Raw genomic sequence first — 18,298 nt, forward strand, 5'->3', positions numbered from 1 at the left:
GAGTGCATTTTATATTCCGAAAAATAGGATATATGTGTATATATGTATATATAGCAGGTATACATAATTATATATAAATACACATTGATAGAAGCAAAGATACACACACACACACACACACACAGATATGATCCTTTGCATTATGTACACACATACAAATCTACCTATACCTATCCTCATAACATATTTTAAAATATATAAACAAAAGACCATATATATGTGACAGTATAGTATTGGCATGAGCTAGGCCATAAATCTTGATTAGCACCTATAAAATTATCTTCAATTTCTCAATTTAGGACTAATCACTTAGTGACCAAAGTTAGGAGAGCCCTGAAAAAAGGGAGAATCGTTTTCCACAGTTACGACCGTTGAAGATAATCCTGATGGTGATCAAAATTCAGATGCTCGCCATTGGACTCGTAGTTATGATGGTTGCCGTATCCCCAAGGGTCGTGAGTCTCTCTTTGCGACCTGACAAGCAAAAGTCAACAGAGGAAGCCGGATTCACTTAACGACAGTGTGACTTAAAGGCAGTATTGTGGCAAGAAAGATCAACAACTGTCACTCAACAAATGTCTCAATCAGCCACAGAAGATTTGGGCTCTCTTGTGGTCATAAGTCGAGGGCCCCTTGTATTCTTTATTGGTGATTGGCCAAGTGTGATTAGGCACACAAGGAATTTAAACACCCAAGAAATGTAAATACATCGATGAAAGTCCAGGTTAAATAACAGAGTTCAAAACAACTTAAAATGTACCAATTAAAACTTACCAATTTTTTTTTAAATTTTACTTTTTTAAAAAAAAAATGAAATATATAAAATTAAAATTTTATTTTTTTAATTATTTCAATTTTACAAAAAAAAGTTAAGAAATTTAGAAGGTTAAAAGTGAAGCCACCCACCATCTTCCAGGATTGCATCCAACTCCCAAGACCCTTGTGCTGATTGGCCCAGCTAGGTTCTTGAATTACAATAATCCACTTAGTGACCATTCCAAGTTATACCTTCACTGAAAAAAAAAATGGACTGAGGACTTTTTTTCACACTTAATGACAGTTGCAGCAATCCTGTGGTCACGTGATCAAAATTCAAACACTCGGCAATGGGGGGGGTCACATGATGAGCGTTTTGGACCTTCCAGCGGGCAAAGTCAATCAGCAAGCCAGATTCATTTAACGACCATTTGATTATCAATGGCAGCAAATCATTTAACAATGGTTGTAAAACGGGGCAAACCTCCCTTAAAGAATCTTTCACTCAGCATCAGAAATTGGGGGCTTACCTGCGGTCATAAGTCGAGGACTATATATGTGTGTTTGCTTATATGAATAATAAACTAAAACTACCTGCACATATCAGGCTTATATAGAAGCTTCCCCTTAAAAAAACCTACCCGGAAGAGTGTGTCTTTCTACTTTTTTCTATCTCTATAATCTCTGGTGGGGGAATATGGGCTCGCATTCCTATTGCCTGTCGCAACCTTATCACCTCCTTGCAGTCGAGTTCACAGGATGAGCCTCTCTAATTTGCCTATCTCTATAGCCTCGGGGAGGGGGCGTGGTTTCAACTCTTCCAATGGCTCTCCGCAACAGCTCCCTTCCCTAGCTTCTCTCTCTCTCGTCTTGTACACGCCCTTTTCAATATGCCTATCTATAGCCTCTCCTCTCCTATTGGCTGGCCGGAACGGTTCTTCCCCTTTCCAACCAAGGTCCTCCCTGGAGTGTCGTGCAACAAGGGGAAGCGTCTTTCTCAGTCTCTGGTTGGTTCCCCTTCCTGAAGATCCTCCAGCTGATTGGCTCGCATCCTCGTCTAACGTAATAGGCGGGCCGCTTTCCCATTGGCGGGCGCCGCTTTCCCATTGGCGGGCGCCACTTTTGGCGGGAGGAGGACGGGCTCGGTTGGTGGGCGGGGCCCGGCGCGAAGCGGTAAGAAGGGGCGCTGCGCGCGGAGGGGGTGTCTTCACCTCACTCGGGTTTTATCGCGACACGGTTCGTTTTGTCGACGGTGGCCGGAAAGGGACAATTACCTCATGGAGCCCGCCGCCCGCCGCCATCACTCTCATCGCCGCCGCCTGCTCCTCGGCGACGCCGAGGGTCCCCTCACCCGCCGGAGAAGCCTCAACGCTGCAGGGTAAGCCGACTGAGCGGAGCGATTCTTGGCCTGAGGAGACCGGTGGGAGCCTTGAACCGTCTTCCGCTGTGTGCGTGCGTGTGTATGTAGGGGAATTCGCATCCCCCTCATCCTTAGCCTCCGGCGGGACTGGGATATGTAGTCCTAGGAGGCCCTAAACCAACATTTCCCCCCCTCAACTCATTTCCCATGGCGCCATCGTGGAATGGCGGAGGAACGTCGAGGGCATCTAGTCGAGCCCCCACGCTGGACTGTCTGGGCCGACCTCCGAAATGGCCGATGCGTGTAGGCCAGGTTTGGTTGGGTCGGATGAAAGGCAGATCCCACCCCCCACACACCCCTTCGGCACATACACACAAACGTATAAATAAGGATTGTTGTTGCGGAGGGAAAGAAGACGAAGGGAACGACATTTCGCATTATTTATACGTTTGTGCATATGTGCATAATATGTATGTGTGTGCTTGAGATGTCTATATGTGCGTGTACAAGTGTATACGTGTACGTATACATGTATATTTGTGGCGATGAATGTGTGTATATGTGGATAAATGTGTGCATAGGTTGTGTACATGTGGATTTGTGTATATAAGTGTGTATACGTGGGTTGTGGGACATGAGTATGTAGGCATATGCATGTATACATGGGTATATAGATATGTCGGAGTACATACATATTTTTGTGTGGCGTGTACACACATACACACAGAGACACACGCTTGCTTTGCAGACTGTTGCCTGAAATCCTAAACCAAAATCGCTTATTTTCAACCCTTTGCAAACCAATATTGCAAATCCACCACAAGACAGTCCAAACCACTCTTGTCAGTGATAAGATCTCTGTGGGGGTTTTTTTTGGGTGGTGGGGGGGACCGTTCCCTGTTTGATTGTGTAGGAGCATTCCCCCCCACCCCATTTCCATTTAATTTTATTTATTACAAGGCAGGAGATCACAGCTCCATCTTTGCATTTTTGCAGCTCAACTGAGTCCTACGTGCAGATGTTGGAAGTCAAGAACGCCAATATGAAGAGGACGTCGTCTTCCGATTCTACCGATTCAGGTTTGCGGCTGCGTGCTGAGGCCCCAAGGCAGAGTGTTTTCCGGCCTGTTCCTGCTTCAAAAGAATGGGCTGTGGATGATGGTCTCTGAGCCTAGTCTTATCCTGATCGGATGGATTCCCCAGTACCTTTCTCTACAAATGGAGCAAAGGATCATTTCTATTTAGGATTTTTAACTGGTTTGACACTAGAATTGTGAATGAAGCTCAAACCGCATCATCAAATCTGACCTTAGAAGGAAGCCATCTTGTGTTCCTCAGCTAAAATGTAATGGAGGAAGATATCTTCTTCCCTAGCACCATATACTCAAACCGTAGCCTTTTAAGTTAAAAGAAAGGGTGGAGGGGTTTAGGATTTTCTAATCCTGCATACCTAACCAGTTCTGTTAATGTATTCTGCTCGCCTCAAATAGTTTTAAAATGCAAGAAAGATATAAACTGTGCTGTTAATTTATTCTGCTTTCCTCGATAAATAAGATGTGCAATAGCTGTAATATGCAAACAAGAGAAAAAAATGTATCTCCTGCAGGTTGCTGCATGGATTCTCCTGCCCTGCTTGGCATGAACGACCTTGAAGAAAGGTAGGTGATAAAGATGCTAATGTGCTGTATTAGCTTAAAACTACCTGGGGTCAGCAGGGAAGAGGCTAAGGAGCCTTTGTTAAGTAGAAAATCTGCTTTGAATACATTGCTCTGAGTCTTAGTCACTCAGGATATCTCAGAGATCCACTCTGGAATGTGGCTTTTAAAAGGAATCCTGCTATTACTGATATCCCCCAGGCCCTGTTAGGCTTTCCTCCTCCTGCCCTTTCCCCATAATAAAGAGGATAAGTTAACAGAATAGCAGAGGTGAAAGGGACTTTGGAGGTCTTCTAGTGCCTGCTCAGGCAAGAAACCCTTCTCTCCTCCTCCTTCAAAGCCTCCAGGGATGGAACACTGCACAACTTTTGCTGGCAAGCTGTTCCACAGGTCTTGATCACCCTTGCTCTCAAAAAGACCCCTCCCTATTTCTAGCTTGATTTTTTTCCCTTTAGGTCAATTTTGAGTTTTATTGCTGGACGGTCCCTTGGATATGAAGGCAAGGAATTTTGCCATCAAAGGGAAAAATAATTGTGGCCTTAAAAACCTGCCTCCTTTACATTTGCTGAAGGGTTTATTATGCACAAGGAAGCCTTCAGCAGAATTGGGTGGTTTGTGGAAGATATGCGCTAGGATAAGGCTTTACAAATGAGCTGTTATCAGCCTGGAACAGGAAATGTTTTGCATATTTATCATGACAAATACTGTGGGTCAGATCAAGGTGTAATATAACACCTTTCTGATTTGGGAGAGCTTCAGGCTTGTTTTGCTGATTGGATTAGGCAGTGAAAGATTAGAATTGTTAACCCATTTTTTTTTTGTCAATGTAGTTAGGCTTTGAGGTTGGATTTAGCTTTATTTGAAGGTCATGTCTTTTGCATTCTCTTGCAGCTTTCGGCTGCCCATGAGGAGAATGCATTCTCTCCCGGTAAGTTCAGCTGAGGAACCATGGTCTCCTGTGTCAGTACTACTACTCTCTTTTCTAAATGCCATTTTGAATTACTCAGACTTCTGTGAGATTACAGGTATTGTAGATAAGGCTTAGGAAAATCCCTTTATCTGCCTCTCAGGGTCTAGAATGCTTGGAATTTGGGCACAAAAGGGGGTTTTGCATAATAGGGGGCCTGGAGAGTTCCTGAAAAATGTTGAGTTGGTTCAGAATAACAAAGGTGAAAGGGACATTGGAAGTCATGTAGTCCAACCCCCTGCTCAGACTGGAGACCTCACACCATTTCAGATTTGCAATATACTGCTTTTTTGTCTTTAATTTCAAACATTAATTTCTCTGATTGGTTTTAAATAGCAATAGCACTTCTTAGACATACATACTTCTTCATTGTGCTTTTACAGCCCTTTAAGCAGTTTACAGAGTCAGCCTCTTGTTCCCCAACAATCTGGGTCCTCATTTTACCCACCTTGGAAAGAAGGAAGGCTAAGTCAACCTTGAGCCTGGTGGGATTTGAACTGCTGAACTGCAGCTAGAAATCAGCTGAAGCAGCCTTCAGTACTGCATTCTTAAGTACTGTGCCACCTCTCTTAAATCCCACCTCCATTGCTTCAAGTCAAGGTTACATGCGCTTGTCTACGAATCTCCGCACATCATATACAGTGCATTCAATTTAATTTGTCTTTTGTTTGTGTGCGATAAGAACTATGCTTCCCCTGCGTGACTCTGGGATTGTTTTTCTCAAAAACAATTTTTATTTTATTTTTAGCACGGCCTTCTGGGTTGCAGCCCTGCGCTGAAGAGGAACCACTCGGTTCAACTGGATTGTAACGTCTTCCAACCTCTCCCTCCTGAAGAGAACAAAGAGAATGTGAGTTTGGTTTTTCAGAGATTCTGACAAAAAGAGCCACATATTCAGCACCAGATTGTTGACTTGTTGCCCAAGGCTTTTAATTTAGGATTTTTGTCTGGATGACAAAAAAGCAGAACTCTTTCCTCACGGTGAAAAGCACTGCTGAGAACTGACCAGTTTTGCTGTTAAAATTTGGCAGGTTGGACTTACAGTTCAGAACCGTTTTGAGGATAGAATAAAAGAGTTGGGACCTTGGAGGTCTTCTAGTCCAACCCCCCTGCTCAGGCAGGAAATGCTACACTACTTCAGACTGGACAAATGGTTGTCCAGTCTCTTTTTAAAAGCCTCCAGTGTTGGAGCATTCACAACTTCTGGAAGCAAGTTGTTCCAATGGTTACTTATTCTCACTGTCAGGAAATTTTCTCCTTAGTTCTAAGTTGCTTCTCTACTTGATGAGTTTCCACCCATTGCTTCTTCTCCTGCCTTCAGGTGCTTTGGAGAATAGGTTGTTCCCCTCTTCTTTGGGGCAGCTCCTCAAATATTGAAACATTGCTAATCATGTCACTCCTAGCCCTTCTTTTCAATAAACTAGACAAACACAATTCCAGCAACCATTCTTTATATCTTTCAGCCTCCAGCCACCTGATCCTCTTTGTTGCGCTTCTCTGCATTCTTTTTAGAGTCTCCATATCTCTTTTATATCATGGTGACCAAACTAGATGTAATATTCTAAGTTTGGTTTTACCAAGCCATTATAAAGTGGTATTGGCGCTTCAAGTGATTTTGATTCTATCCCTCTGTTAATGCAGCCTAGAACTGCCGTTGGTTGTTTCATTGGCTGCAGCACACAGCTGGCTCCTATTTAAGTGATTGGCCTACTAGGACTCCAAAATCCCTTTCCCAGTTCCTCCTTTTGAGTCAGGTACCACCTATCCCACCCCTGCGCATTTGGTTTTTCTTTCCTAAATGTAGAACCTTGTACATCCTAACTTTTTCTCTGTCATATAATATATATATGTAGGTATATACATAATTTTGTATTTATTTATTTTATCTTGTCATGTTTATGTAATGTAAAATTGGAGGTGGTGACCCTTTAAGAGCTGTATGCAACTAAATTTCATTTTTAATGTTTGCCAATTAGTGTACATTCTAAGTGACAATAAAGCTATTCTAGTCTATATTCCAATATCCTGTCCTATGCTATTCCATTCCATTCTCTCTATTCCATTCCTTACTTTTTTTTTCCACCCTTCAATTTCATTTTGTTAGATAGGGCCGTGTTCAAGTCTGTCAAGTGTCTTTCGTGGCACTCACGAAACCATTTATCACACCTAACTTGAACTGTATTTTATTTTGCCATCCAAATCAAAGGAGATAAATAAGAAAAAAATCCTTGTCTGTTGCACACAAGTGGATCATTAAAAAACAATTGGTGCTTTGTCCCCTTTTTTCTCTCACAAGGAGCACTTTGAGTTCAAGAAACCAACCGTCCCTGCCTCTCGTGGCTCTCTGCACCTTTCTTCTCCAGACGATGAAAAAGACCCTTCCGAAGCGAGGGAGGACTCGAACACAGTACTTAAGGTATGTCCCAGAAAGAATGGGCGCTTCAGCCATTAGTGTTGTGGTGGAGATATGTAACTACAGGTTGTTCTTGACTTACAGCTGTTCATTTAGTGGCCATTCAAAGTTACAGTGGGACTGAAAAAAAGGAGACTTGGGATTAATGTCTCACCATCTGTAATGGTCTTTATTTCTGGAATCTTAATCTCAGTTAAATGTGTATAAACAATAAATATGTGGCTATTTTTTAAAGAAAATATCCTTTGCTTTAGGTCTCCAGCAGTCAAAATATTGAAAATGATACCGGAATGGCGACCCCTTTATTCCCACGCCTGTTGTCCCAACAAATCACGGAAACGGAAAACGACGATGGCTTTTTAGAGATGATGGATGGTCCGGATAACACTGTAAGTGCCCTGCTAGTTTAATTCTTGGTAATTACAATGTGGCTAGCTAAGGGAGAGTTCAGAATAATTGGCTTCCTTGCAGTTTTGCAAATATAATGTTTATTTTTAAAAATAACAAGAGCCCAACGTTTTAACGTAGCAGGAATTCCAGAGCAAAATTTTGGAGACTTAAGAAAAAAAGCTTTGTCATAGCTGTGAAGTCACTTTTGACAAAAAGTTTCCATCGCCAGAGTGTTCCCCTGGAATTCTTGCAATGGGAAAATGGTTTGGCTCTTTCTGTTAATGTCATCTTGCGATGCTGGGACTTATCCACCGCTCCCAAAAGAGACAAATATTTCTTATTGATATATTGTTTCCAAAAATGTAAGTTTTTCGCAACCTGAATGTCTTTGCCGCCTTTAATTCGTTCCATCCTCTCCTCCCCCTGTTCCTCCTTGACTCAATTTCCCAATGTGTCCTGACTTCGTTACCTAGTTTGGTGATGAGACATCTAAACAACCAAACTGCAGAGCATCGAGGAACCCTAGGTTTTTTGTTAATTTTCATGTTGGTTTCTCCTTGTTTTTATGCCATTTGTTAATTGTGAGATGAGTGCGTTATACATTTAATAAATACAGGTGGTCCTTGACTTAAAACAGGCCGTTTACTGACCGAACCTTCTTCCTCCTACTCTTCTTCCTCTGATCTTCCTTCCTCTTCCTCTACATGTAATAAATACAGTTCATTTAGTGACCATTCGTTACAATGGCATTGAAAAAAAGGAACGGATGACTCATTCTTCCCACTTAACAACCGTCACATGGACATGTCACCCAAATCCAGACCTTTGGCAACTGTCTCATATTTATGATTGTCACTATGTCCTGGGGAGTCAGGCAATCCACTTTGGCGACCTTCTAACCAGTATTAGTCAAATGGGGAAGCCGTATTCACTTAACAAGCTAACAACTGCAACAATTCACTTAACGATGGCAAGGAAGGTCGTAAAATGGGGCAAGACTCACTTGACAAATGTTTCATTTAGCCACAGAAAAGTTGGGCTCGATTGTGGTCGGGAGTCGAGGCCTACTTGTCTTGTTAATTGACATTGTTTCCAAAAATTAGTTTGCCACAACTTGAACGTCTTTGCCAGCAGATAAAAATGGATCCGTTTTGCAAATAGGAACTTTTCAAATTACAATGGTTCATTTAGTGACCGTTCAAAATTAACAATGGCAGTGAAAAAAAAGGGACATAGGACCCTTTTTCACACTTAACGACCGTGGCATCATCAGATCATGTCCATTCAAGAGTCTGGAAGCTGACTTTTGTGATCATCCGTCATCAAACAGGTAAACCAGTTTCACTGAACCACAGAGATTCACTTAATGATAGTGGCAAGAAAGCTGGTGAAATGGGGCAAAACTCAACAACCATCTCCCTTAGCAACCTAGATTTTGGATTCAATGGTCATCGTAAGTCGAGGACTACCTGCATAGAACTGCAATTCTAAAGCCATTTCTGGGATGTTTTTTTAAACCAACCTGGAAACCTTCAGAATTCCCAGCAAGAAAAAACAACTAAGGAGCTTCATAATATATAAATGTCCCCCCCCCCTTTTTTTTCTCTCTCCCCAGAGTGAAGACGAGACGGCTTCTGATATGTCGTGCCTTTGGACCGCTCCTCTGATGGTCGCTAAGAGCGAGGACCTGCATGTAAGTTTGGGGTTTTGGAACTTGAAAGTTGGATTTTGAAGCTTGCTTTAAAGCAAAACCCCCCTCCTTTCTCCCTTCCTCCAGATTTTAGGGTATTTCTGTTAAGGCTGTGCTGGTTGAGCAGAGGGTTGGACTATATGGCCTCTCGGGTCTCATCCTACTCTGTTATTCTGTCATTCCATAATGATCTGTTCAAGCGGGGGCTTGGACTAGATGGCTTCCCAAGTCCCTTCCAACCTTGTTATTCTATGCTTCTGTAAGGGTCTCCTGCTCGATCAGGAGGATGGACTAGATGACCTCCCAGGTGACTTCCAGCTCTCTTATTCTGCTTGCTTTTGCTCTGCCTGGGGCAGTTAAGAGGAGGCTTTAATGCCAATAGAAAAGACATTGCCACTCAGATGATGGGCAGAGGTTTGAAGGGAAACCCCTAGTTTTCTGTTGGGTGCAATGTGTGGGGTGTCCTGGTTGTGTTCCTTTGCAGGGTTCAAACTTTGTCAGCCCCTGTTTAAACCTCCCCCTTTGTGTGTGTCTGTGTGTGTCTGTGTGTGTTGATATCCGTAATCAAATCTTCCCTTTTTGTGTTGTGTGTTTATGTACCCACAATTAAATCTTAATTGTGGGGACTGAGATCCTGAGTATTTGCAAAAGGTGAGCTCTGCTCTCCCTTCTCTCCCCAGCCCACCAGCCCCCACTTTTGAATTTTGGGGTCATTATTTGTCTTGGGACAGTGTCCATCATCCCTTATAGGGCATAAAAGGCCAACAGGGTCCCTTCTGCTCATCTGTAATACCTCCCCTCCCCTCGCTCCCCCGCCCCGCTTTGGCTTCCACCCAGAGCCAGCAGCAAAAACTGAGCAACACCATTCGCAACCTGGCTAAGACGGCCACAGTGAAAAGAACGGAGAAGGCTGTCGAAGAGAGTGTCCCACCTTTCGGCAAACGGAGGAGAAACACACACATGGAAGATGACGAAGAAGCCACGGTTGGTAGATTAGCCGGAGGGCTGGATGCAGGGACGGTCGCTCTTGCAAAACGCCCGCTTTGTCGTATCTTAGAAGCCTTTGTAGGAAGGTCTATTTGGGGGGGGGGGGGCATCAGCCAGAGAAGAGCAACAAAGATGACTAGGGAGCTTTGGTGTGTGTGTGTGTGTGTGTGTGTGAAAACATAAAAAGGTCAGTTGCAGGAATTGGGGGCGTCTGGTTTTATGAAGAGAAGGACTAGGGGAGACATGGTAACCTCTTCCAATCTTTGTGGGGCTGCCCCAAGGAAGAGGGAGTCAATAGCTATTCTCCAAGGGGAGGCAGGAGAAGAAGCAACAGATGGAAATTAATGGGAGGGAGAAGCAACCTAGAACTGAGAGAGAGAACAATCAGTTGGTGGAAGTTTAAAAGGTTAAAAACCTTTTAGAAAGTTTTAAAGAAGAAATTGGACAACCATTTGTCGGACGTGCTGTGGGCCAGTGAGGGTGAACCTTTTCAGCAACGAGTGTCAGCTACGCACGACGACCAGCAGGCCAGGCGCCCATGCTCACGCAGGAAAAGGGAAGGCCAGCTCTCCCAGTTTCCAGCAGTGCCGCATGCACGGAGGCCAGGGGACTGCCATGCGCGCGACAAACCCAGAAGGGGAACGCACAACGCCGCACATGCCAGGCAACATGGCTCTGCGTGTCACTTCGGGCACACGTGCCATAGGTTCACCATCATAGCTACAGGTCATGGGGGATTCCTGCTCGAGCAGGAGGTTGGGCTAGAAGACCTCCAAGGACCCTTTCAAATTTTTATTTTTGTCAGGCTCTCCTGCTGGAGCAGGGGGTTGGACTAGATGACTTCTAACTCTTATTCTATGATTCTATAAGGGTCTATTGTCTGACCAGGAGGATGGACTAGAAGACCCCCAAGGTCCATAGATAGATAGGAAGTTAGAGAGAAAGAGACAAGACAAGACAGATAGATAGAGGGATGGATGGATAGGTAGAGATAGGTAGGTATAGACAGATGTAAATGGATAGCCAGACAGACAGCCTCACCCAAGGTCCCTCCTGTGCTTCATTCCTTGCTCAAGACAAGACTTGAAACTTCTTTCCTTCTGGCCTTTTCCTTATCCTTCCTTCCTGGCTCATTTTAACATCCTTTATCCCGAGCAGATTTTTCTTTTATTCTTCTGGCTGTAGAGGGTGTGTGTGCCAAGATAGCCCTCTCAGGGATGCTTGATGGAGTTGTCAGTTAACTTCTTCCAGAGTCCAATCTAGTTTGAGTTTATTTTTTCCCCTTGCCAGTCTCTTGTTTTCCCTCCCCAAGGTGAATGGATAACACTCCAAAGCACTTACATTTAATAATATAAAAATGCAATGAAAAATGATCTCTTATTTCAGCCTTATTATTAATCACACGGCCAGATGTTCAATCTGGGTTTGGCAGTTTTGTCTGTCTATCGAGTCCTTACCAAGGACCTGGGAGAGGCAAATCAGAATGTTTGACGGTGTTACAGATATCGTCGCATGTTAGAAGCAGTTCCAAAGGAAGCTGCCTTCTGCAATTGACTGATGACAAATTTGTCAATGCCACTCATGGTGTTCAGCTGAGGCTCCAGGTGTTTTGGGACTGCACCCAAGTAGTACCATGACTATTGTTGCTACCTTTGCTTGTTTTCGACATAGTTGTCCTATTTTTATTTGTAGGTCTTTGTGTTTTGTTATCTTCTCCAGTTCTTCCTCTTCTATTCTGCTCTCTCCAGGCACCGCCACATGTAGTATCCAGACTTCATTCTTGTTATTTATATTATTAATATTGTTATTATATTTTATATTATATTTTCTTATTTATTCTTATTTTTCCCTCTGGTAGAGTCCCTCTTCCTCTTTGGAGATAGGCAACGTGTTGGATCAGGACCAGAGGGACCTCATTGGAGACTTTTCAAAGGTAATTCCTCCTCCTCTAATCCCTCGACTTCTCCGAGTTAATCACTGGCTTCTCTTCGCAGCCTGCGCCAGGTGATGTGTCTGTCTGTCTGTCTGTCTCCAAGCAACATTTTTTTGTCATGTCTCTGCAGAGTTACCTCTTCCACACCGTTGATGGCAAACATCAGGACTTGAAGTACATCAATCCAGAAATGGTGCGTGACCTCCCTTGGGAGTCCAGGAATCTGTTTTTCTGATGGGAACGGAAAGCTTTCTGGGACGTAAAAAGAAGAGGAAATTTCCCATATCCATCTGCATTCATTTTCCCTAATTACTTGAATTTCTTAAATTAATTGCATGATGGCAGTGTTTGGATATCTGAGGGGCTGTCACTCAAAGAAGAGGGGGGCAGCCCATTTTCCAAAGCATCCAGACAAGTACATTGATCAAGGAGAGATTCAACCTAGAAATAAGGAGAATTTTCTTGACAGTGAGAACAACAAACCCATGGAACAGCTTGCCACCAGAACATCTGGGTGCTCCCATCACTGGAGGCTTTCAAGAAGAGACTGGACAGCACACCTGTCTGGAATGGCCTAGGGCAGGGGGTTGGACTAGATGACCTCCAAGGTCTCTTCTAGCTCTTTCGTTCTAAGTTTAATTCAATTTGTCAAAGTGCTCAAACTTAATTCTCATCCTTATTTATTTATTTATTTAGTCTTTTTTTCTTTTCTTTTTTCAGATTGTCGCCATCCTGAACGGCAACTTCTCCCTCTTCATCACGCAGTGCGTGATCATAGATTGCAGGTTTCCCTACGAGTACGACGGGGGTCACATCAAGGTATGGAGGGGGGAAGGACCCTCATCAAGGATCAGCCTCTCTTACAAAGTGGGCGGGGGAGGGATGTCTCTTGTGATCCAGTGGTTGCTGTGACAAAAGTGTTGCCGTATCCGTAAAAGTTGTGTTGTTCCAAAAAGAGCAGAAATGGAAATGTTCTGCTCTGCCCATCAAGTCCCAGAAAGACGGACTTGAATGACCAGCTTGGTTACTTTGCCCCAAACGAAGTCATTGGCCATAGTAATCCAGGCAAGTCCTCAACTTATGTCCATGACGGAGCCCTAAATTTAGTTCGCTGAGCAAGACGGTTCAGGGAAGACTGTTGGAAGGGCTTGCGGATGCTCCATCACTGGAGATTTTTTGGGAAAAGACTGGAGAGCCATCTGCCTGAAATGGTAGAGGGCCTCCTGCTTGAGCATGGGGTTGGACTGGATGACCTTTGAGGTCCCTTCCAATTCTGATTGTATGATTCTGCAAGGGTCTCCTACTTGAACAGGGAGTTGAACTAGATGACCTTCAAGGTCCCTTCCAACTGTGTCCTTCTATGATTGTGTAACGATCTCCTGCTAGTGCAGGGGGTTGAACGGGGGTTGGACTAGAGGACCTCCATGGTCCCTTCCAAGTATCCTGGTGTCCCACTTAACGACTGTTACAACGTCCCCACAGTCAGGCGATCCCAATTTGAACAACTGGCAGCTTGACTCGTGTTTATGACGATCTTGCAAGTATCCCAGTGTCCCGCGATCTCCTTTTGCGATCTTCTGACAAGCAAATTCAATATGGAAGCCAGATTCACTTAACAACTGTGCTAACTAAACAACTGCAGGGATTCAGTAGTTGAAGGGTTGTAAAATGGGACCAAACTCACTCCACTGTTTTGGCTTCCGTTGCTGCCGTAAGTTGAGGACCACCCGGGAGCCTATTTTCAGCTGAGTAATTTTTAATATTTGAAGCTTGTTTGATAAATTGTGGGAGAGGTGGACGGCATCACAGTTGAATGCACAACCAATGTTGCCGGGATCTCTTGCATCGAGGATTGTGTAGTTGTGAAGCAAAGCCAAGAGACTTGTCTGCTTGAGGCAACTCTCTACTTGAGGTTTATTCGAGGTTTACTCGTTGTCCACTCCAGGGCGCCATCAACCTTCCAATGGAGCAAGACGTGGAAGAATTTCTGCTGAAAAAACCCCTGGTGTCCTCCAGCAACAAGCGCATCATTGTCGTGTTCCACTGCGAGTTCTCCTCCGAGCGGGCCCCCCGAATGTAAGTATCCCGAAGACCATGCTCCCCAGCCTTCTGGACTTGCTGGTTTGGGGCTTTGGATGAGCCAAGGGAAAGGATGGGTCTCTCTGTATTCATTTGGCTCCTGCGTCTTTAATTCGGTCTGTTCCCTCCCATTCCTTGACTTGATTTCCCAATCTGACCTGATGCCATTACCTGGTATGGTGATGAGACGTTTGCAAGGAAGCGACGGGGTTCTAAGGAGCACCGAGGAACCTCCCATTTGGGGAGGGGGTGTTAATTTCCACGTTTTTCATTTTTTTTCCTCTCTCCTAGTTTTTATGCTGGTGGCTAATTGGGAGTTGACTACCTTATACATTTAGTAAATACAGCAGTTCATTTAATGACCAAACCCTCTTCTTCCTCTTCTTCCTGGGACCAAATCCTCGTCTTCCTCCTCCCCCCTCTTCCTTGTCTTCCTCCAAATTCTTCCTCTTCTTCCTTCTCTTTTCCTCTTTCTCCTCTACTCCCTTCCTCCTTGTTTTCCTCTTCTTCCTCCTGTGCCTCCTTTTGTTTCTCCCTCCTTCTATTCCTCCTATTCTTCCCCCATCTTCCATCATTTTCTCCTTCCCTTCTCTGCCTTTTTGTCATCTTCTTCCTTCTCATCTCTTCCTCCTCTACTACTACTTTTACCTCCTCCCTTCTTCCTCTTCTTCCTCCTCCTCCTCCCAGGTGCCGATTTGTCAGAGAAAGGGACCGGCTGGACAACCAGTATCCCGCCCTGCACTACCCAGAGCTCTACATCCTCAAAGGTGGCTACAAGGACTTCTTCCTCAAATGCAAGGTAAATGCCACAACACACACACACACACACACACTCAAGGGCCTTTGAACCATTCCTGAGGTGGCCATTTGAGATTGGGAAAAACCAGTGGAAGGCGAGCCGTGGCACTGGTTGGACATGGGTGAGTGTGAGTGCCAGGTGTGCCAACACCAATTCAGAAGGGAACCACAGGCTTTGAAAGGACCTAGGTGGTCTTCTAGTCCAGCCCCCTGCTCATGAAGGAGACCCTCATCTCCACAAACCCCATTCCCTGCCAGCACTGATGAAGTTCCCTAGCTGGGTCACGAGACATCTGCAAGAAAATCCCCCCCCCCCCAGCTCAGAGAGCACCAAGGATCCCACTAGCTCAACCCCCAATCACATATTTCTCTTCTATCGGCTGTGACTTTACACCGCCCCACCTCAGCGTCAGGGGAGGGAAAACCCATGATGGTTTGTTTGTGCTTGTTCGCTTTGGCACAGCTGCGAAATCCCTCTCTCTCTCTCCTTCCCATCTAGAGCTACTGTGAGCCCCAGAGCTACCGCCCCATGCACCACAAGGACTTCAAGGAGGACCTGCGCACCTTTCGCACCCGGAGCCGGACCTGGGCGGGCGAGAAGAGCAAACGCGAACACTACAGCCGCTTGAAGAAGCTCTGAAGGGGGCCGGCGGGGTCTGAAACGGACACATTTTTGAAGGGGGGGGGAGGTTGGGTCCGTCCTGCGCGATCTGACGGAGACCACAAGGCTGCCGTCCCAGGTGTGACAGGGAGGCACTCTAGCCGCGAATCCTGGATGGTTTTTCCTGTGTTTCAATAGCACAGGTGGGAAAGTAGAAAGGGCCTACAAACACACACACAAACACACAAATGTATATATATATGTATATATATATATCAGATGAAACTATATTAATATATATAAATGCTGTCAGATGAAGCAATAGATATATATGAATATATGTATGTATGAGATTATATATACATACATACATACATACATACATCTTTTTGTGTGTGTCTGTGTATACACACAATCGTCACTTAGCCACCATTCAGACAAGCTCCAATCACGGTTGAGATTCAGGATCCAAAAAAGCAACTTAGGAAGAAGAGAGAAAAAAACCTCCAGTGGTAATTGAACGATTTCGAAAGAAGCCTTGGCATAAACCGGCATTGGAAGCATAAGCCGGCATGCTAGCTTGCCGAATCTTGCTCTTTTTTTGGGGGTGGGTGGTGGTGGTATTTGTCCATGTTTTATGTAACGTTAAACCGGAGGTTGCTTCTCTAAGCCACAATTCAGATAAGCCCCAACTATCATTAAGCTAATTTGGAAGCAATGTGAATATAACATACAAACTAAGTTTATTTTGTCATAAACTGGTTAAGCCAAGCAGGATTCTAGACTGGAAATCTAGCTTCTGTTTTGTGTAATGCTAAACTAGAAGTCTCTAGCCACAATTCGGACAGATTGCAGTTAAGCTAATCTAGGATTCCCTTGCAAGTTAACCCTAGTTTGTCACAAACTCTGTTTAATTAAGGAAAGCAGAACACCAGTTTGGAAATCTTGCTTTTGGGTGTGTCCATCTTTTGTGTAACGCTAAACCAGAGGTTGCTACTCTAATTCAGACAACCCCCAAGTTAACCTTAGTTTGTCACAAGCTCTGGTTAAGCAAACTTGGCTTGAGATGTCCGCACACATCCCAAGTTTACCTTAAACCGAGATTATTCTTTTTCAATGAATGAGAAACTGACTTCAACCTCTGATTTCAGAGAAACCACACTCAGGTCTTTGTCTCCTGCCCGCTCTGGGAGTTTTAAATAATGGCTTAGCGTTACGCAAACCGGGCGTCCATGTCAGTATTAAAAATCCTTAATAGCTGGTGCGGGTGAAGGAACTTTTCCAGGAAGTGTAACATTGTGTAAGCTTCCATTTTTCTGCTTTTGACATTCGAGGTCTGCATCAGACCCAGGAAAAAAAAAACACGCTACCTCGGTTTATTTAAGCCAGCAATGCTGGTTTGTTTTGGGGACGCTGGAGAGCCAGCAGCTGAGTCTACTGACCATTTGTGGATCTCAAGGTAGCCTCGCTCGTCGCTTCCTGTGTAAAAAACATTCCCTGGAACGGCCCAGACCCTGGGCTTGAGAGGGTGCGTATGGTTTATGTAGTCCTTCGCCATTTTCAGCCTGCTCTGGCCTGTTTTGCACAGCCCACCTGCTGACTGAGGGAAAATAGTGAGTTTTTAAGGTCTTGTAAATAAGGGAGGGTGAGGAAGGTTGGGAAGGCCGAAAAGGGTGAGGAAAAAATGAAATTTTCTTGTGCAAATAAATTGCCCACGATTTTTGATGTGCGTGTCTTTATTTTTTTTCTATTTTATTTTATTATTGTATTCCATTTTGTTTCATTTTATTCCATTAGTTTTATATTAAATTTTATGTCATTATTTTGTTTTAAATTTTGTTTCATTTTATTTCATCCCATTCCGTTTTATTCTGTTCATTTTATTGCATTCCTTTACTTCATTTTAATTTTTCTAATTCTATTTTTTATCATTCCATTCCTTTATTTTAAATTTTATATATTTTATTACCTAAACTTTTTTATTCCATTTCTTTTCAAGTTTATTTTATTCAATTTTTAAATTTTATTTCATTTTATTCCATTATTTTATTTATTCCATTCCTTTTATTTTAAATTTTATGTAATTATTTAATTACATAAGTTTTATTCCATTTCATTATTTTTTTTCTATTTTTTAAATTTTATTTAATTTCGTTTATTTCATTTCATGTGATTTATTTTTATTTATACTTTGAATTTTGTAATCACCCATTTCTTTCCTTCGCTTTTCCTGCAGAAAAATCCCCTTGTCCCAGAATTGATCACATTTTCAAAACTTCCCATCCATAACTTTATACTCCCAGGATGTTTAAATGCACAATATTGTACAGGCAGTCCTCATTTAGTGACCGTTCAACATTACGGTGTCAGTGAAAAAAGTGACAGAATCACACTTACGACCGCTGGGGCCTCTCCCCTTGGTCAGGTGATCAAAATTCAGATCCTTGGCTACTGACTCTTATTTATGACCGTCGCCCAATCCCCTTTTAGCAATTTTTCTGACTGGCCAAATCAACGGGGAGTCTGATTCGTTTTAACGACTTGCTAGTTTAACTGCCAGGGATTCACTTAACAAGTATGGCAAGAAAGGTCATGAAAAAGAAGAAACTTCACTTAGCAATTGACTCCCTTAACCACGAAAGTGGTTGGGCTCGATTGTGGTTGTAATTC

At 43.7% G+C, this 18,298-nt stretch overlaps 1 protein-coding gene across 2 annotated transcripts; it reads left to right on the plus strand.

Annotated features, from left to right (window-relative positions):
- Positions 1–1,891: 1,891 nt before the first annotated feature.
- Positions 1,892–17,351, plus strand: CDC25A (cell division cycle 25A). 2 transcript variants are annotated; one of them, XM_032238091.1, is made up of 15 exons: positions 1,892–2,134; positions 3,113–3,195; positions 3,722–3,773; positions 4,662–4,698; positions 5,486–5,587; positions 7,034–7,153; positions 7,405–7,539; positions 9,156–9,233; positions 10,068–10,214; positions 12,076–12,150; positions 12,281–12,343; positions 12,871–12,969; positions 14,096–14,226; positions 14,917–15,028; positions 15,527–17,351. In XM_032238091.1, exons 1-15 carry the CDS (start codon positions 2,034–2,036, stop codon positions 15,665–15,667), a joined length of 1,476 nt encoding a protein of 491 aa, XP_032093982.1. In that variant the 5' UTR covers positions 1,892–2,033; the 3' UTR covers positions 15,668–17,351. The 2 variants fall into 2 exon arrangements, with proteins under 2 accessions (XP_032093982.1, XP_032093983.1); XM_032238092.1 differs by lacking the exon at positions 10,068–10,214.
- The last annotated feature ends 947 nt before the right edge of the window (positions 17,352–18,298 follow it).

This window comes from Thamnophis elegans, chromosome Z (assembly GCF_009769535.1).
Source record: "Thamnophis elegans isolate rThaEle1 chromosome Z, rThaEle1.pri, whole genome shotgun sequence".
Taxonomy (NCBI): Eukaryota; Metazoa; Chordata; class Lepidosauria; order Squamata; family Colubridae; genus Thamnophis; species Thamnophis elegans.